General features: G+C 55.0%; 1 protein-coding gene across 1 annotated transcript in view; it reads right to left on the bottom strand.

The window, feature by feature from the left end:
- RSRC1 (arginine and serine rich coiled-coil 1) overlaps window positions 1-20493 on the bottom strand; it is a 145225-nt gene that overhangs the window by 15097 nt on the left and 109635 nt on the right. The window contains exon 8 of the mRNA XM_064165769.1: window positions 6349-6417. Within this exon, the coding sequence (XP_064021839.1) occupies window positions 6349-6417 (69 nt within the window). The remainder of the gene's footprint in view (window positions 1-6348; window positions 6418-20493) is intronic.

Consider the following 20493-nt stretch of genomic DNA (forward strand, 5'->3'; position numbering starts at 1 on the left):
GGGACACCTCACACCAGCACAAGGTGCTCAAGGCCTCATCCAGCCTGGCTCTGAACACCTCCAGGGAGGTTGTGGATCCCATTCTGTGCTTCTGTGCTCCACAGCCTCCCTGGGCAGCCTGTGCCAGGCTCTCTAACCCTCACTGCCAATAATTTCTCCCTCCTCTCCACTCTCCCTCTCCCCTCTCCCAGCTCAAAGCCATTGTCCTTCCTCCTGGCACTCCCACCCTTGTCCAGAGTCTGCCAGGCTGCTCTGAGGTCTCCCTGCAGCCTTCTCTTCTCCAGGCTGAACAGCCACAACTCTCCTAAGCCTTCTTTGTGTGCACCTGCACCATGCTGCCCAGCTGGGCACCACCATCCCCAGTGCCAGCTCAAGAGGCAAAGGGCACAAACTTGACCACACCAAGTTCCATCTCAATATGAAGATGTTCCCAGGGCTGCAGCAGCTCTGCTATGAGGACAGGCTGAAAGAGTGTCAACTGGAGGAGGCTCCAGGGAGACCTCAGAGCAGCCTTCTTGGGCCTGAAGGGGCTGCAGGAGAGCTGGGGAGGGACTTTGGGGAAGGGCTGGGAGTGCCAGGCTGAGGGACAGTCAAAGGTCACATCTGGTGCTCCTGTGATCCACAGCCTCCCTAGGGGTGTTCAAGGCCAGGATGGATGAGACCTTGAACAGACTGTTCTAGTGGGAAGGTTGGAACTGGCTGAGCTCTGAGGTCCCTTCCAACCTAAACCATTCTCTGGCTCTATGAGAATTAGCTTCTGTAGCACGAAGGAGGCTGAGCACTGCAGCAGCCTGCCCCGAGAGCTGCTCTGGAGACTCTCAAGGCTCACCTGGACATGTTCCTGTGTGTCTGCTCCAGGGGGACCTTCAGACCCCCAGGCCTCAGATACTGATAGACATTTGTTAGATCCCCTCTTAGTCTTCTCTTCTCCAGAATGAACAGCCCCAGGTCCCGTAGCCTCTCCTCATCAGGCAGTGCCCCAGTCTCCTCATCATCCTGGGAACCCTCCTTTGAACCCTCTCCAGCAGATCCCTGTCCCTCCATTGCAGAGAGCTGTTGAGGTGCTGGAAGGTGCCCAGAGCAGGGCAGCAAGGCTGGGGAGGGGCCTGGAGCACAGCCCTGTGAGGAGAGGCTGAGGGAGCTGGGGGTGTGCAGCCTGCAGCAGAGGAGGCTCAGGGCAGAGCTCATTGCTGCCTGCAGCTGCCTGCAGGGAGACTGTAGCCAGGTGGGGTTGGGCTCTGCTGCCAGGCAAGGAGGGACAGAAGAAGGGGACACAGCCTCAAGCTGTGCCAGGGCAGGTTCAGGCTGGATGTTGTTAGGAAGTTCCTGGCAGAGAGAGTGATTGGCATTGGAATGGGCTGCCCAGGGAGGTGGTGGAGTCTGTGTGGCTGGAGGTGTTGCAGCCAAGCCTGGCTGGGGCACTTAGTGCCATGGTCTGGTTGGCTGGGCAGGGCTGGGTGCTAGGTTAGGCTGGGTGAGCTTGGAGCTCTCCTCCAACTTGGCTGATTCTGTGACTCTCCACCAGTTGCAGGAGCTGATCCAGCACCCTGGCAAGCTGAGGCTTGAAGCATCCACTGTAGGGCAATCCAAGACATCCCTTGGGAAGATGATTCCAATGTCTAATCCTCCACACTGGAATTCTCCCCTTGCAGCACCTTCTGCCTTTACCCCAGCTGCTGCCACCACCCACTCCAGCTGAAATCTGCTTGCCAAACCTGCACTGAGAAAGCAATTTGGGCAGCAAAAATACCCACAGCATCCCTATGGAGCACAGCTGGAGGTGAGAGAGTCAGCCTGGAGGTGAGGAAGAAGTTGTTGAGCATGAGAGTGGTGAGAGCCTGGCAGGGGTTGCCCAGGGAGGTGGTTGAGGCCCCATGGCTGGAGGTGTTTAAGGCCAGGCTGGCTGAGGCTGTGGGCAGCCTGCTCTAGGGTAGGGTGTCCCTGGGCATGGCAGGGGGTTGGCACTGGCTGCTCCTTGTGGTCCCTCCCAGCCCTGCCTGATTCTGTGATTCTGTGACTTGGATGCCATTTTTCAGCTGACTGAAAAGAAGCAAACAAACGAAAAACCAAACCAACCAAGAAACCAACTCCCCCCAAAAACATGGCAGGAAGAACCACCCACAGCACCCCCACCCCACCCAAGGCAAATGCTCCTGTGAAAACAGGGAGTCTGTAATTAACAACCTTAATTCCATGCAGCAAATTAGCATAGCTCCAATGGAAGTGCAAATGCAATCAAGCTGCAGCACTGCCATGAGCTGGAGGGAGGCCTGTTCCCTCTCTTCTCTTTTTAATCCCTTTCCAAAAAACCCTGTAAAAATGAAATGAAAAGAAAGCCAAGCTCCCTGTTTGAATTATTTCTCTCCCTGCTGCATGTCCTTCAGCTGGCCACGGGGACCCTGGTAATTAAAACATTGCAGCCAGCACCAGCCCCCCCAGTCTCTCCTCTGGAGCTCAGGTCAGCTGTCTGCAGCTCCTCCTTGTCCCTGATTTGTATGCACGGCAGCAAAGCTCTGCATATGGAAGAGGCAAGGCAGGGGAGGGGAGGGGGCAGTGCTGGGCTGGCAGCTTGGGCAGCTCGGAGCCCTCGGCAGGTTCCAGCCCCTCAGCACACAGCTCCCGGGGCAAGGAAGTGGCATCCAAAGGGATGGTTGCAGGATTGTCTGCACCACCTCTCTGGGCAGCCTGCTCCAGGCCTCCAGCACCTTCCAGGGAAGAAGTTCCTTCTGATGGTCCAACCTAAACCTCTCCTGGGGCAACTTGAGGTTGTTCCCTCTTGTCCTAACACCTGTCCCTTGGCAGCAGAGCCCAAGCCCAGCTGGCTCCGGCCAGATGGAAGCTGTGTGGTGGAAGTGGGAAAGAGAACCTGCTCTTCAACACCCACCATGATCTGCTTTGGGCTGGGAGAGAGCTTAAAGTTCATCCAGCTCCAGTCCCCCTGCCAGGGGCAGGGACACCTCCTGCTAGCCCAGCTTGCTCAAGGCCTCATCCAGCCTGGTTTTGAACATTTCCAGCCTTGGAGCCTCCACAGGCCTCTGGGCAACCTGTGCCAGTGCCTCAGCACACTCCTGGGGAAGAAATCCTTCCTCATGTCCAATCTCCATCCAGCTTCTTCCACCCTGAAGCCATCAGTCCTGTCCTGTCACTCCACATCTTGGTCTGAAGTCCCTCTCCAGCTCTCCTGTAGCCCCCTTTCAAATCCTGGCAGGCTGCTCTAAGGCCTCCCTGCAGCCTTCTCTTCTCCAGGCTGCCCAACCCCAGCCCTCCCAGCCTGGCCTCACAGCAGAGCCCTTCCAGCCCTGCCAGCACTGCTGTGGCCTCTTCTGGACAAGCTCTGACAATCCCAGGTCTTTCCTGTGCTGAGCACTCCAGAGCTGGCCCCAGCACTGCAGGGGCTGAGCAGAGGACAGGGTAAGATGATGAAGGCAAGAAGAAGAAAAGTCCTGTTTGAAAGCACTGGGGGACACACACAGGATCACAGGATCAGAGCATGTCAGAGGGTGGAAGGGACACAAAGAGCTCATCCAGTCCAACCCCTGCCAGAGCAGGACCACACAATCCAGCTCAGGGCACAAAGCAACACATCCAGACAGGCCTGGACAGGCTCCAGGGAAGGAGACTCCACAGCCTCTCTGGGCAGCCTGTGCCAGGCTCTGGGACCCTTCCAGTGAAGAAATTGCCCTTGTGCTGAGCTGGAACCTCCTGTGCTGCAGCTTCCATCCACTGCTGCTTGTCCTGTCCCAGGGAGCAGTGAGCAGAGCCTGTCCCCCCCTCCTGACCCCCAGCCTCAGATACAAACATTGATTCAATCCCCTCTCAGTCTTCTCTTCTGCAGACTCTCAGCCCCAGGTCCCTCAGCCTCTCCTCACCAGGCACTGCTCCAGTCCCCTCCTCATCCTCACAGCCCTCCCTTGCACCCTCTCCAGCAGTTCCTGTCCCTCTTCACCTGGGGAGCCCCAAACTGAAGGCAGCTCTCAAGATGAGGTCTCAGCAGGGCAGAGCAGAGGGGCAGGAGACCCTCCCTGGCTCTGCTGGGCACACTCTGCTCAATGCCCCCCAGAACCCCATTGGCCTCTTGGCCCCAGGGCACATTGCTGCCCCAGGGATGCTCTCCACCAGCACTGCCAGGTGCCTCTCCCTGGGGCTGCTCTCCAGCAGTCACCTCCCAGGCTGTGCTGCTGCAGTTCATCCCTGCCCTCCAGGTGCAGGACACAGGCCCCAGAGCACTGCATCCCTCCTGGCCGTGCTGTGCCCCAGCACTTGACACAAGTTGGGAAGCCCTCTCGTGTGGCACTGCAAATCAACTCTTTGCTTCTTAATTGGGCACTGAGGCTGCAGACAAATTGATGAGCTTTCCTTCACAAGCTGCTCCTCAGGAGACATTTTCTATTCAGTTCAGAGCAGCCCAACGTCCTCACAAGCCTTTCAAAGGCACCACAGGATTCTTTTTATGGTGCTTATTAATAAATTGAAAAGAGGTTTGCCTCCTGCTTTTGCTGTTAAATTGCCATTGTTCCCCAGCCACCAACCAGCCCCTTCTGCTCTGGGCTTGTTTCCCCTTCCCCTTGCCATAGTCACCCCTTTCCCATCACTGGAGGCCAAGCAATTGTTAGCAGATGAGGCCTCACAATGGGATGGGATGGAAACAGCAACAGAAGGATTCTGCCAGCCATACACTACACATCTCTGCTGGTGAAGAGCATCTCCTCACCACCAGCAGCCCCCAGCACACCCAGCCCCTGCCTGTGAGCCTTGCTCTGCCATTCCAACACTGTGAGCTTGCAGCACAGAAGGTCAAGGGCAGCCTGGGCTGCATCCAAAGCAGTGTGGCCAGAGACGGAGAGAGAAGATCCTGCCCCTCTGCTCTGCTCTGGACAGACCTCACCTGCAGTGCTATGTCCAGTTCTGGAGCCCTCCATACAGGAAGGACATGGACCTGATGGAGAAGATCCAGAGGAGGTCACACAGATGATCAGAAGCTGGAGAACCTCTGCTGTGGGGATAGGCTGGGACAGTTATGGCTGTGCAGCCTGGAGAGGAGAAGGCTCCAGGCAGACCTCAGAGCTGTCTGCAAGTGCCTGCAGGGGCTACAAGCAAGCTGCAGAGGGACTGTGCCCAAAGCCTGCAGGGACAGGACAAGGGCAATGGTTTGAGATGAGAGCAGAGCAGACTGAGATTGGCTGTGAGGAACAAGTTCTGCACCAGGAGGCTGCTGGAAGCCTGCCACAGGCTGCCCAGGGAGCTGGCTGAGGCTCCATGCCTGGAGCTCTTCAGGGTGAGGCTGGAGGAGGCTGTGAGCAAGCTGCCCTGGTGCAGGATGTCCCTGCTGAGTGCAGGGCTTGGGCTGGGAGACCTTTGGAGGTCCCTTCCAGCCCAGTCTGTGATCCTATGACTGTGACAGCAAATCTCCCCTGTTGCTCTGAAACCAGCTTCCAAGCCTGCCATGCCCACGAAGCTGTCACACCCCCCCTGCCCCAGCAGCATGGGCTCTGAGCACGAATTAATTCCTCTCAGCATACCGTGGGCTCAAAGCAAAGCACACTAAATGATCATCACAGGATGCTTTGGCTTGGAAGAGACATTTAAAGGTCACCCAGGCCAGGACAGCAGCATTCTCATTTGTAATGAAATTCACTGCAGCCACAGGATCAAAAGGGGATTTCTGGAGCTGTTTTTTTTAGGGCAAGTCATCAATTCCCTTTGTGCAGGTATTCAGGAGACACTTCCTGCCACTTGCAAAGCTGTTTCAAATGCTCCCCACTGGTTGATGTTGCTCCAGTAACTCAACAGTTCCAAACCTGCCTTTCAAACAGCCAGAGCTCAGGCCTTGAATAATGCTCCAAGGCAGAACAAGCAACCTGAGGTGTTTTAAGGTAACCTTGTGGCATGCTACAGAGCTGAGTTCCCAGTTCCAAAGAGACTTTGCCACATGGGCTCAGAGCTGAGCAGGAGCATCTGGAACCTGGGCAGGATGCTCTGTTGGAAGGGACCTCCAAGATCATCAAATCCAACCTTCAACCTTTAACTCAGAAGAGCTCCTAACTTCAGTCTGAGACCCTAAGGCACCAGCCCTAGGCAGCTGCTGCAGGACCAGCCTGACTACAGCTCCTGCTGTCCAGCAGCACCCCAGCTCCCTCTCCAGCGCTGCTCCACACCAGCTCAGCCCCAGCCCGCACTGCTCCAGGGGGCTGCCCTTCCCCAGCTCCAGAGGCTGTGGTGTGCCAGAGGAAGAGCAGAGTGAGCATCCCAGCTGCAGGAGAGAGAACCACTGAGCCCCACTGGAGCTTGGTCCTCTTCTTCTCCTGACTGAGGGGATTGCAGCTTGCAAGTGACTTCAGACTGCATTACCTTCTTCCTTTCTCTTCTTGGCTTCTTCTTCACTTCTCTCTTTAGCCTTCAATGCTTCATCAGCTTTAGCTGAAAAGAAACACAAGGGTCAGAATGCCTTCACCCCTCTGGTTTTCTGCTGCTCTGCTCCACATTGCCTGGGGGCCTGCAGCTCCCCCAGCGAAGCTGACGAGCACAAGAGAAGAGAATTTGGTTCTCCACGAAGACATCAGCAGAGATGGCAGTGTGGAGGGCAATGGTGCCACCTTCTCTTGACTCAACACAAATCATGCAACCACAGAGCTGCTTTGGATGGAAAACACTTTGAGGTCACCAAGCCCAACCATTAACCCAACACTACCCAGCCCACTGCTACCCCACACCCCTCAGCACCATCCCGCTGCGTTCCTGCTCCCTGCTGTTGTTGCTGTTAATTAGAACATCTGAAAGCTCCTTTTCCCCAGCACCCCTCTCCTCACCATGCTGCTCCCCAAGCCAAACCACAAGGAAACAAATGCAGGCCAACTACAGAAAAGATCTGCTGCCACAGTCAGCAACCCCTAGGACCTCTGCTGAGGCTAGCCCAGGAAGAACAACTCATCTCCAGGGGTGCAGAGCTGCAGATCATGTTTAAAATAGGAGTCAAAGACCCAGCTCTGGGCTCCCCAGCTCAAGAGGGACAGGGAACTGCTGGAGAGAGCCCAGGGGAGGCTGCAAAGCTGCTGAGGGGCCTGGAGCAGCTCTGGGAGCAGCAGAGGCTGAGAGCCCTGGGGCTGAGAGCCTGCACAAGAGCAGCCCCAGAGGGCAGCTGAGCAATGCTCAGCAACAGCTAAAGGCTGGGGGCAAGAGGCTGGGGCCAGGCTCTGCTCAGTGGTGCCCAGGGACAGCACAAGGGGCAGTAAGCACAAAGTGGAGCCCAGGAGGTGCCACCTGAGCAGGAGGAGAAAGTTGTTTGTTGTGAGGGTGGTGGAGGCCTGGAGCAGACTGCCCAGAGAGGCTGTGGAGTGTCCTTGTGTGGAGAGCTTCCAGCCCCCCTGGGCATGGTGCTGCTGGGCAGGCTGCTGTGGGTGCCCTGCTGGAGCAGGGCTGGACTGGCTGAGCTGACAGAATCACAGAATGGTTTAGGGTGGAAGCTCAAAGCTCATCCAGTTCCAACTCCCCCCCATGGGCAGGGACACCTCTCACTAGAACAGGTCTCCAGAGGTGCCCTCCAAGCCCTCCACGCAGGGCTACCAGGATTACTCTGGCTGCAGGGGGCAGCACACAGCTCTCCCAGCAGAGCACAGCAGCACTCCTTCATTCATGTTCCCAGAGTATGCCTTAAAGAGACTTTTTTTTCCCTCTAGAAACCTCTTCCCTTATTACTTAATTATCTCCTAGTTGCTCAACTGCAGGGGTTTGCACACACTTTGCTGGAGATGTTAAAGGAGATTAAAAATACAGAGCAGAGTAGCCAGGGACTCTCAATACACTCTGTAAATTAATTACAGTTCTGTTCCAGCACATCATCTATTCCACAGCAGCCATGTCTCAAAGGGGCCATTCTCCTTTATTGCCATCTCGCTGCCTGATGAGTGAGCTAAGCGAGAAGCAGCCTCCAACAGCATTATGCTGCATGAGAGACTGGGGCTTAGAAAGCAGCACCCCCTGAAAGGGGAAGAGAACCAAACCCAAACAGATCTGAGAAGCTGCACCAAGCCCTTGCAAGGGGTAGCACTTGCTGGGAGCTGTGGCACAAACTGCAGGCAGCAGGACAGGTCTGCACGGCCTTAGTTCTGCAGCAGACCCCTGAAGCCCAGCAGGGTGGCTTGCAAGGGACCTCTGGAGCTCAGCCAGTCCAGCCCTGCTCCAGCAGGGCACCCACAGCAGCTTGCCCAGCAGCACCATGCCCAGCTCTTGAGCTGGGGGGCCCAGAGCTGGACCCAGACTCTAGTCATGGGCTGACGAGGGCAGGGCAGAGGGGCAGGAGAAGCTCCCTTGCCAAGCTGCCCACACTCTCCTCCATGCAGCCCATGGCCCTCCTGAGGCCAGTCCTGAGCTGTGTGAACACCACTGGCTCCAGGCCTGCAACCAGTCCCTGCAGCATTGCCCACAGCCCTCTGAGCCAGATTCCCTGAGCTCACTTAGGAGGATGTTACAGGAGGCAGTGTTCAATAAAGATCCAAATTCCAATGAGGTCTGAAAAGGTCTTCCCAACCCTGGGGGCTTTTCAAAGCCAGGGGCTGCATCTCCTGGAAACAAACAACTTAACCTGAGGAGTTACCCAACCACAGAATAATGACTTGGAACTGCTGGAGCAGCTCCAGAGGAGGCCACAAGGATGATCCAAGGGCTGGGGAACCTCCCTGTGGGCACAGGCTGGGGGAGCTGTGGCTGCTCAGCCTGGGGAGGAGAAGGCTCCAGGGGCACCTCAGAGCTGCTGCCAGGGCCTGAAGGGAGCCTGCAGGAAGGCTGCAGAGGGACTTGTGCTGAGGGAGTCTGAGCCAGGCCAAGGGCAATGGTTTGGAGCTGAGGCAGAGCAGGGGAGAGTGGAGCTGAGGAAGAAGCTGTTGAGTGTGAGGGTGCTGAGAGCCTGGCACAGGCTGCCCAGGGAGGCTGTGGCTGCCTCCTGCCTGGGGGTGCTCAAGGCCAGGCTGGGTGAGGCTTTGAGCAAGCTGGGCTGGGGGCAGCTGTCCCTGCCCCTGTCAGGGGGGCTGCAGTGGCTGATCCCTGAGGTCCCTTCCCACACAAACCATTCTGTGCTGCCCTGCTCTGTCTCCATGCCCATTTTTTTGCACCTCTTTAGAGCACATCTGAAGCCATGAAACATTAGCACTTTTCTGCCAGCGACCATCATTACCCAGATCTATTAAATGAGGTAATAAAAACAAACTGCCACTAACTCTAAAGACTTTTTACTTCATTTGCACTTGATTCTCCCTGGTAAAAGGACAAGGATAATAGAAATCCCATTTAAATTCAATTTGGGTTGGCTGTGTAATTGTAGATCTACCCCTTGAGTCATGTAAAATGCTCAGCTGATGTTTCTCTCAAATTATCCTGCTCAGATTCACATTCTGCTCCTTACAACTGTCTTCAATATGTATTAGCAGAGCTCATTAGGCTGCAATTTAATAATGCAAACATCAGGTGGATTTCAGGAGCCTCCATTATCAGCAGAAGATGGATTGCTTCGATAGCTCTTGGGCCAACTGGGCACGATTTAGATTCAATAAACTACCACGCTGGAATTTGATTTATCTCTTCCTCAGCCAGTTGGTGCTGCACAGGAGGGATTCACAGAACCACAGCCTCAGAGTTGCTGGTGCTGGGAAAGCCCTTTCAGAGCATCCAGGCTGACCAGTGTGTAACTCTGCCCAGGCTGGGGCTGAGCCCTGGCCCTTGGCACCACAGCTCTGCCTCTCAAACACCTCCAGGGGTGGGCACTCAGCCACCTCCCTGGGCAGCCTGTGCCAGACTCTGAGAACCCTTCCAGGGAAGGAGTTTCTTCTCATCTCCAACCTAAACCTCCCTTGGGACAACCTGAGACCATTTCCTCTTGTCCTGTCACTTCTTACTAGAGAGAGGAGCCCAAGCCCAGCTCACTCCAACTTTCCCTCCACTCTGTCTCCAGCCTGGAGCCTTTGTGGAGTTGTTGTGACCCAAGTGCAGGACCCAGCACTTGGCCTCGTTGAATCTCATCTCACTGGCCTTGGCCCATCAATCCAGCCTGCCCAGACCCCTCTGGAGAGCCTGGAGAGCTTCCAACCCCTCCCCAGGCACGGTGCTGCCAGGCAAGCTGCTGTGGGTGCCCTGCTTTAGCAGAGGGCTTGCCCTGGCTGACCTCCACAGGTCTCTTCCAACCCTGCTCTGTGCTGAGATCCCGTGAGAAGCACTGAGAGCCCTGCTCTTTGGAGGAGAACTCTGTCCTGCCGTGCACTGTCCTGCAGCCAGAGGAAGACAGACAGCTGCTCATCCCTCCCAGCAGATCAGAGGAGCCTCTGCAGCAGCAGTCTGGGCTGCATTGATCTGGGGAGCTGCTGAGGCTGCTCCTGAAGCTGGCTGCCTGCACGCAGAAACAGCTGGCACCACAAAAGCCCAACTGCTTACCAAGCTCTCTGAAACAGAGAATAAATAAATCAGGAGGTGCTCCAGGGTGCAGCATCTCAGAGCTCATCCAAGCCTGGATTAAATGACAACCCTATTGATTGTGTTTTCTTTTCCCTCTCTCTGAAGGATGGGGAAATGACACACGGGAGACGTTGGAGATGTTTGCCTACACGGAGACAAAACCAGCTGTGGACTGTAGAGACCTGCTGGCAGCCCATGGACTATCAGTAAGCTGCAGAATGGGATGGAAGAGCATCCAGGTGTCCCCTACAGAGGTGCTTGTTCCAGCCTGGCTGGGTAAGAGGCTGCTTGTGCTGGAAGAAGAAACCAATCTTGCCTTGGCAAGGGGAATGACCTGAGAGCAAGGAGTATGCACAGGTGAAGCAGCACTGCTAAGTCACAAGCAAAGCTCTGATGTCTCATTCAAGCTAAGCTGCTGCATTCAGTCACTTCACTGTTATCAAACCCCCTCAAACTAACCTCAAACTAATCCCTTCAGTATCTGAAGGGGGCTCCAAGAAAGCTGGGGAGGGACTTTTGAGGCTGTGAGGCAGTGACAGGACTGGGGGGAATGGAACCAAGCTGGAAATGGGGAGAGTCAGCCTGGAGGTTAGGAAGAAGTTGTTCAGCATGAGGGTGGTGAGAGCCTGGCAGGGGTTGCCCAAGGAGGTGGTGGAAGCCTGATCCCTGGAGGTGTTTAAGGCCAGGCTGGCTGAGGCTGTGGGCAGCCTGCTCTGGTGTGAGATGTCCCTGGGCATGGCAGGGGGGTTGGAGCTGGATGAGAGTGATTGGAACTGGAATGGACTGCCCAGGGAGGTGGTGGAGTTTCTGTGCCTGGAGGTGTTGAAGCCAAGCCTGGCTGGGGCACTTAGTGCCATGGGCTGGTTCGCTGGAAAGGGCTGGGGGATAGGTTGGACTGGGTCTGGGTGAGCTTGGAGCTCTCTTCCAAGCTGGTTGGTTCTGTGAGCAACAACAACAACAACAACAACAGTGTTAATGATTTCAAGGTGAATGTGGGTTCCCTGAGTGGAAAATGGAGGCTGTGCATTTGCAGGAGGAGTTGAGGAGAGCAAGCAGGCAGAAATGCCAGATGGGCACTGCACCCAGAGTGCAGCCAACCCAGCCCATCCACCCTGCTGATCAGGAAGCCTGAACTGTCCTTCTGAAACACAAACATTTTTGCCCTTATAAAACATTCAGCTGCCTCAGGTACCTACACACAAGCACAATCCATTATTAATTGCCCAGCCCCTGCTGAATTCACCTGCTCTCTTCCCCCCTTCCCTCCCCCCACTACATTCCATTTCCCAAGGCTTGGTGGAAATCCTCTTTGCTGAATATTCATCCAGTGCCATGGGAAGTTCCCTATCACACATCCAACCAATTCCAGCCAACCATTTCCCCAGATCATTTCCTCAGGCAGCAGCAGCAGGAGCAGAGTCCTGGAGCTATTGGTTCCAAACCAGAAGTGACAACAATATCCTGCCAGATTTATGCCACCTGGGGACGTTGTTGTCTTTTTAGTCGGTGCTAAAAGATCATTTGCACCCAGTTCAGACAGCACAGACATTCTGGGGGGCACTCTTCTGGCTCCTTCACAGAGCACAGTGCCCTGATCCTCGGGGGATGGCTCTGCTCTGCACTGCCCATCCCAATTACACAGCACTGCTGTGAGCATCCAGCCCCTTCGGCTGGGCCAGGCCTTGGCAGCCCTCTGCGGGAAGAAATTGTTCCTCATGGACAACCTAAACCTCCTCTGAGGCAACTTGAGACCATTTCCTCTTCTAACTGCTTGGAGCAGAGCATAACCCCCACCTGGCTGCAGCCTCCTCTCAGGGAGCTGCAGAGAGCAATGAGCTCTGCCCTCAGCTCCTCTTCCCCACACTGCACACCCCCAGCTGCCTCAACTGTTGCTCCCCAGCCCTGCTCTTCAGACCCTTCCCCACCTTCGCTGCCCTTCTCTGGACCCTCTGCAGTCCTTCAATGTCCTTGGAGTGAGAAGCCCAAGACTGAACCCAGGTTTGGCTTCACCAGTGCTGAGTCCAGGAGGTGACAATCCCTCTCCATCTGCTGCTGCCCACACCAGTGCTGATCCAGGCCAGGCTGATGGTGCCATTTCTGCCCACCTAGGCACCCCCTGGCTCATCTCCACCTGCTGTCACCCAGCACCTGCAGCTCTTTTTCCACCCAGCCACTCTGCCCCAAGCCTGCAGTCTTCCAGGGGTAGTTGTGCCCTAAGTGTGGGACCCAGCCCTTGGCCTTACTGAACCTCATAGAATCACAGAGTCAGGCAGGTTGGCAGAGAGCTCCAAGCTCACCCAGCCCAACCCAGCACCCAGCCCTGCCCAACCAACCAGACCATGGCACTAAGTGCCCCAGCCAGGCTTGGCTGCAACACCTCCAGGCACAGAAACTCCACCACCTCCCTGGGCAGCCCATTCCAGTGCCAATCACTCTCTCTGACAACAACTTCCTAACAACATCCAGCCTGAACCTGCCCTGGCACAGCTTGAGGCTGTGTCCCCTTCTTCTGTCCCTCCTTGCCTGGCAGCAGAGCCCAACCCCACCTGGCTACAGCCTCCCTGCAGGCAGCTGCAGGCAGCATTGAGCTCTGCCCTGAGCCTCCTCTGCTGCAGGCTGCACACCCCCAGCTCCCTCAGCCTCTCCTCACAGGGCTGTGCCCCAGGCCCCTCCCCAGCCTTGCTGCCCTGCTCTGGGCACCTTCCAGCACCTCAATATCTCTCTGCAATGGAGGAGCCCAGAGCTGGACACAGCACTCCAGGGGTGGCCTGAGCAGTGCTGAGCACAGGGGCAGGCTAAGCTCATCCCTCTGCCCCAGTGGGATCCAGCCTGGCCGGATCAGAGCAATCCTTTCACACCAACCAGGCCATTTGTGTTGCTCTTCGCTTCCATGACTTTGCCCTTTGTCACCAGGCAGTTTGTGGCTCAACGCCACGGGCTGGGGGGTGGGAAGGGGAAGAAAAGCAGAGGACAGAAGAGAGAACAGCCCCAAACCCCCCCAGCTTGCAGGCAGAGGAAGTTCTTTTGAAGCCAAAGCAGGTTAAAACATGAGCCCAAGTTGTGCAGAGAGAGGGGAGCAGGCTGAGGCCCGGGGCAGGGCATTAACATGCCGGTCAGAAAGCTGGGAGGGAGGCAGGGAGGGAGCTGGAGGGGGAGGGAAAAATATTAAAACTAAAACCAGCCTGAGACGGGAGCAGGAGGTGGTGGGAAGTGACAAATAGGTAAGGATTGACAGCTAAACACTCCAGAGCGGCGAGGGGGCCGAGCTCCCCGAAGGCTCGGCGGCTCCTGCTCGCTGCCTGCCGCATTCAGACTGCCTTTCTCATCACTTAATGCTTATTTTCATCACTTTGCTTAAAATATTGATAATCAATTAGGCCTACGTCTGTTTTGCCACAGAATCTGTGTCAGAGTCTATCAGGCTGTCGGGGCCAATTCAATCCTCATTCAAAGTTAATTCTCCCTTCATAAATCTGCCTTTGGAGGAGTCATTAAGGCGCGGAACATCGCCCGCGGTGCAATCACCTATTCTCTTTCATTAGAGGCAGGCAGGGGAAGGTGAGGGAGATTATTAGGAGTTTGGAATGATCACAAAGCAGCGTGCTGCCTGTCACATCCCCCCAGCCTCCCATTCATCTCCGCGCCGCACCCGCAGCACTCGGGAGCAGCTGCGGCAAGCTCCGAGCTCGGGCAGGCAGCGCTGCAGAGCCTCTGCCCTCTGCCTGCCGCCCGGAACCACGCAGCCAGCCGGGCTGGCACAGGGCTCCAGGCGCAGCCAGCCCAGCCCAGCAACCAGCCCAGCCCAGCACCCAGCCCTGCCCAGCCAACCCCACCATGGCACTAAGTGCCCCAGCCAGGCTTGGCTGCAACACCTCCAGGCACAGAGACTCCACCGCCTCCCTGCGCAGCCCATTCCAATGCCAACCACTCTCTCTGCCAACAACTTCACAGTATCACAGTATCACCAAGGTTGGAAGAGACCTCATAGATCAAGTCCAACCCTTTACCACAGAGCTCAAGGCTAGACCATGGCACCAAGTGCCACGTCCAGTCCTGCCTTGAACAGCTCCAGGGACGGCGACTCCACCACCTCCCCGGGCAGCCCATTCCAGTGTCCAATGACTCTCTCAGGGAAGAACTTTCTCCTCACCTCCAGCCTCTTCCTAACAACGAGGAAAAGACACAGAGCTGTGGAGAGAGGCCAGAGGAGGCCACAGAGATGCTGCCAGGGCTGCAGCAGCTCTGCTGTGAGCACAGGCTGAGGGAGCTGGGGGGGGGCAGCCTGCAGAGGAGAAGGCTCCAGAGGCACCTCAGAGCTGCTGCCAGGGCCTGAAGGGAGCCTGCAGGAAGGCTGCAGAGGGACTTGTGCTGAGGGGGTCTGAGCCAGGCCAAGGGCAATGGTTTGGAGCTGAGGCAGAGCAGGGGAGAGTGGAGCTGAGGAAGAAGTTGTTGAGTGTGAGGGTGGTGAGAGCCTGGCACAGGCTGCCCAGGGAGGCTGTGGCTGCCTCCTGCCTGGGGGTGTTCAAGGCCAGGCTGGATGAGGCTGAATCTAGCTGAGAGGTGTCTCTGGGCATGGCAGAGAGGTTGGAGTAGCTGAGCTCTGAGGTCCTTTCAGACTAAGCCATTCTATGATTCTGTGGTGATGATGATGATGATTTAATAAGCAGCTCTTGGCCAGGTCCACCCATCTGCTCTTCAGCACAGTTCTCATTTCTTCCCTTCCTCACACCCCCCCCACCCCCGAGAGCAAATTCAGCTGAAAGATGTTTTTAACAGTAATAATTAATTGGTTTCAATTGCTCCTGAGGCTCCCAGCTGGCTGCAGTGGATGCTGTAAATACTGCAGGGATGGGCATCCAGCTCAGAAAGGCCTGCACCAGCTTTGACTTCTTGGCACCAGCTTTGACTTCTTGCCATCAGCTAATGTGCCACCCAAGACCTGTGCCCCCTGAAAGTGCAGCTGAGCTCATGAAGAAAAGCCTAACTGGAGGCAGTTCTTGTCCCAGCTGATGTTCAGTCTGAAGAATTCCATGGGGGGAATGTTCAAATGCCAGCCTCCACCTGAGTGACTTCCTCTGGGGTGGGGGAAAAGGAGTGGGCAGAAGAAGGAGCTTGGTGCAGACCCCTCAGGGTCTCCTATGCCCCAACTGCAGAATCAAGGACAGGCACCCAAAAGCAGCTGACACCTGGCACCCAGAGAGGCAGTGTGTGCCAAGGGGGGGACGGGTGGGAGAGCCTCATGGCCGATGCCAGCAGGCACTCGGCTGCCCTCCTGCTAGCCTTGGAGGCAGTGTGCTCAGAGCCTGGTGAGGCAGAGAGTTCCCCTGCACTGCACTGCACTGCACTCACTCTGGTGGTAAAGCATCTCTGCCTCTCCCTCCTGGGCTGCCATCATTAACTGCTCCAATCACTGGCTGTGCCCGGCGTCATTAAGCATCCCCCAGGAGCCAGGCCTGCGCCGGGCGCTGAAACATTCACGGGCTGCCTGTAACACTTCATTCCAGATTAACTGATTGAAGAGGAAGAAATGCTGCTGAAAACAAACAATTTAGCTTGGCCAGGAGCAGCAGATCGGTGCTGGAAGGCGGCCAGGGGCTCCTGTGGGTGTGGATTGGGCAGCTGCACTGAAGGGCAGGCACAGCCCCCCCCGGCGGCACAGCCAGCAGCAGCCTTCTTGTCCTGCTGCCTTCTGCCTCTTAACGGACTGCAAACAAACGCCTGCTTTGGGAAGCTCCTTGGAAGTTAACTTCCCTTTGGAAGTTAAAATTCATCAGGAGAAAGGGGGGGGGGGGGGGGGGGGGAGAGAAAAAGGCCAAGACTCAGAACCACAAAGGGTTGGATCCCAGGAGAGGGCTTCAGAGAGATCTGCTGTGGGTAAGAAAGTCACCTCCAAGGGCAGGCAGCCTGCACTATGCATCTGCATTTACAGTGCTCCCTCTGCAGCCTTGGCAGAGCCCAGCTGCCAGGAGAGACTGAGGCAGCTGCAGCTGGGCAGCCTCGGGAGGAGAAGGCTCCCAGGGGACCTTCTCGTGGCCTTCCAGGATCTGAGGGGGGCTACAAGAAAGATGGGAAGGGACTTTTGAGGCTGTTAGGGAGTGATAGGACTGGGGGGAATGGAACAAAGCTGGAAATGAGGAGAGTCAGCCTGGAGGTTAGGAAGAAGTTGTTCAGCATGAGAGTGGTGAGAGCCTGGCAGGGGTTGCCCAGGGAGGTGGTGGAAGCCTGATCCCTGCAGGTGTTTAAGGCCAGGCTGGATGAGGCTCAGGGCAGCTCCATTCCCCCCAGTCCTATCACTCCCTGACAGCGTAAAAAAGTCCCTCCCCAGCTTTCTTGTAGCCCCCTTCAGATCCTGCAAGGCCACAAAAAGGTCACCTGGGAGCCTTCTCCTCTGCAGCCTGCACAGCCCCAGCTGCCTCAGACAATGTCACTAATTTGAGCTATCAAAACCTCCTCTCTACCTGGCCACACTTTGCTTCTTCCCAGGCCAGCTTTCATCACAGCTTCTTTCGAGGCACTACAATGCCAGGGTGATGTTACACAGCCCTGTCCCCACGGCAGAACCGGAGTGGCAGATGTGTGGCAAGCCCGTGGCAGAGCTGTAACTGCTGCTGTCTCAGAGAAGCTGACTCCCAGCCCTTTGAGGAGCCCGGGATCAATAACCACCAGGCTCGGGCTGGTCCACAGCCTTTCACACGAGCACAGCAGGTAACAAAGTGCTGCCAGTGCAAGAGCTGCGCCGAGCACAGGTCTGCCCCAGGTCCCAGATACACAACCCACCTGTGTCCTGCAGCCACGGCTCGCAGGAGCTTCCTCCCCTCTCAGCATCCTCCTCCTCCTCAGCTCCCAGCACCAGCCCACTGCACCCCATCGATCTCCTTTAACTCTCCGGAATGACAAATTGCAGGAGGACGCAGCCCGAGCTGAGTAAAGCTCTTTAATTACCTCACTGCTGAAAGGAAATCATTGATCAGCAGCATTCTGGGAGCCCCAACTGCCCCCAGACCAGATCAAAGCCAATGCAGGGCCCCCACTAGGGACCCTGCCCTGCTCAGTGCCCACGGACACACAAAAGGAGCTCTGCTAACGCATGCTGCTTGCCGTGGGGTCCAAGCTCTCCCTGGCAGGTGTCACACTCCAAGCACGGGGTTTGATTGCTCTAATTAAGTGTAATATTAGCAACAGATCTGCAGATTGATCCCCAAACCCCTTCTCTCCAAGCAGACAATTAAAAGCTCCGAGGGAGGGACGTGGAGGCTAACAGGTAGGTTTGATGGTTTTCATCTGCCATCAGCCTTCCCCAGGTTCTGTTTGCTATCGATTCTCCACTGCAGCAAGCACCATCTGAATAGTTCCCTTCATTAGAGTGGAACCAGCTGTTAACACCCCCAGAGCCACAGCAAACATCCACTGCTGCCACCCAAACCCACCAGAGCAAGCCAGAAGTGATGCACCGAGCTGGCGGTGGAGCTTGGACACACACTGCTGGGGAGGCATCAGGAAATCTTTGCCCTGGTAGGAACTGAGCTGGAGAGGAACTGAGCTTCATCAGGAAGCCTTTAGCTTGGTAGGAATTTATCTTGATAATTTACACTGAGAGGAACTGATCTTGGTCAGGAAATCTTGGATAGGAACTTATCTTGATAGGAATTTATCTTGATAATTTATATTGATAGGAACTGATCCTGGACAGGAAACCCTGGATAGGAATTTATACTGATAAGAATTTATCTTGATAATTTACATTGAGAGGAACTGATCTTGGTCATAAAACATGGATAGGAATTTATCTTGATAAGAATTTATCTTGGCAGGAATTTATGTTGCTAATTTATATTAATAGGAATTGATCAGGAAACCTTCATCTTGATATGAATTTATACTGATAAGAATTTCTCTTGATAGGAACTTATCTTCATCATTTTTATTGATAGGAATTGATCAGGAAATCTTTATCTTGATAGTAATTTATCTTGATAAGAATTTATCTTGGTAGGAATTGATGTTGATCACTTATCTTGATAGCAATTTATATTGACAGTTTCTATTGATAGGATCTGATCTTGATCAGGAAACTTTTACCTTGATAGGAATTTATCTTGATAAGAATTTATCTTGGTAGGATGTTGCTAGTTTATACTGATAGGAACTGACCAGGAAATTTTCTGTTGATAAGAATTTATATTCATACAAATTGATCTTGCTCAGGAAATCTTTATCATGATCAGAATTTCTGTTGATCAGGAAATCTTTATCATGACCAGAACTTATCTTGATAGAATCATAGAATCAGGCAGGGTTGGAAGGGACCACAAGGATCAGACAGTTCCAACTCCCCTGCCATGCCCAGGGACACCCTACCCTAGAGCAGGCTGCACACAGCCTCAGCCAGCCTGGCCTGAAACACCTCCAGCCATGGGGCCTCAACCACCTCCCTGGGCAACCCCTGCCAGGCTCTCACCACTCTCATGCTCAACAACTTCCTCCTCACCTCCAGCCTCATTCTCCCCACCTCCAGCTTTGCTCCATTCCCCCCAGTCCTGTCACCCCCTGAGAGCCTAAAAAGTCCCTCCCCAGCTTTTTTGTAGCCCACTTCAGATCCCAGAAGGCCACAAGAAGGTCACCTGGGAGCCTTTTCATCTTGATCAGGGAATCTTTATCTTGACAAGAATTTATATTGACAGAAATTGATCTTGAGCACAGAACCACAGAATCAAGCAGGTTGGAATTCTGATTTTTCAGTCATTTCTCTATAGGTTTACAGCACCACGAGGATGCAGTTTGAATGTTCAGTCATTTTCCTGTAAGTTTCCAGCAGGCTAAGGATGGATTTTGAATTTGTAGCCATTTCTTTCTATATTTCCAGCTCAGCAAGGAAGGATTTTGCACCTTTGGCTGTTGTTTTGGGTAAGTCTGCAGCACAATGAGGATGTTTCCCATTTCCCAGGATCAATGGCACACAAATCAAATGATAACTGCCTGGATAATCCTCCAAGCTTGTCCTTTAAGAAGTCATTTAGTGTCATTGCCTTTCTCTGCCTCCCTTCCCCAGCACTCCTCATTTATTCCCTATTCCCTCAGGTGGTTCCTCTTGCTAATGCCCACATGGCACCAACCTGTGGTTTAGCCCAGCCATGAAAAGGCCAAGCCTGCTGCTGGCTAATTTACCAAGGGATTAAAGCCCTCAAACCACTTCAGTCTGTTAACTCTGGCTCCATGTAAATAAAACCTGCCCCTGACAGCCATGGGGAGTAGGGGGAGTGTAGGCTCCTGCCTACAGCTCTGCTGCAGCCCCTCTTACAGCTCTGCTGCAGCTCCTCTTACAGCTCTGCTGCAGCTCCTCTTAAAGCTCTGCTGCAGCTCCTCTTAAAGCCCTGCTGCAGCTCCTCTTAAAGCTCTGCTGCAGCTCCTGCCTACAGCTCTGCTGCAGCTCCTCTTAAAGCTCTGCTGCAGCTCCTCTTAAAGCCCTGCTGCAGCTCCTCTTAAAGCTCTGCTGCAGCTCCTCTTAAAGCCCTGCTGCAGCTCCTGCCTACAGCTCTGCTGCAGCTCCTCTTAAAGCTCTGCTGCAGCTCCTCTTAAAGCCCTGCTGCAGCTCCTCTTAAAGCCCTGCTGCAGCTCCTGCCTACAGCTCTGCTGCAGCTCCTCTTAAAGCCCTGCTGCAGCTCCTCTTAAAGCTCTGCTGCAGCTCCTCTTAAAGCTCTGCTGCAGCTCCTCTTAAAGCCCTGCTGCAGCTCCTGCCTACAGCTCTGCTGCAGCTCCTCTTAAAGCCCTGCTGCAGCTCCTGCCTACAGCTCTGCTGAGCTCTGCTTTACCTCGTTTTGGGAAAAAACTGTAGTCACAGGATGATGGACATGGACAGAGGCACTGAGTGCAGCCTCAGCAAGTTTGCTGCCCACACCAAGCTGTGTGGTGCAGCAGCCAGGCTGGAGGGCAGGGATCCAGCCAGAGGGACCTGGACAGGCTGCAGAGGTGGGCACAGACCAACCTCAGGAGGTTCAACAAGACCAAGTGCAAGGTCCTGCATCGGGGTCGGGGCAATCCCAAGCACCAATCCAGGCT

The sequence above is a fragment of the Pogoniulus pusillus genome, chromosome 26 (assembly GCF_015220805.1).
Source record: "Pogoniulus pusillus isolate bPogPus1 chromosome 26, bPogPus1.pri, whole genome shotgun sequence".
NCBI lineage: Eukaryota > Metazoa > Chordata > Aves > Piciformes > Lybiidae > Pogoniulus > Pogoniulus pusillus.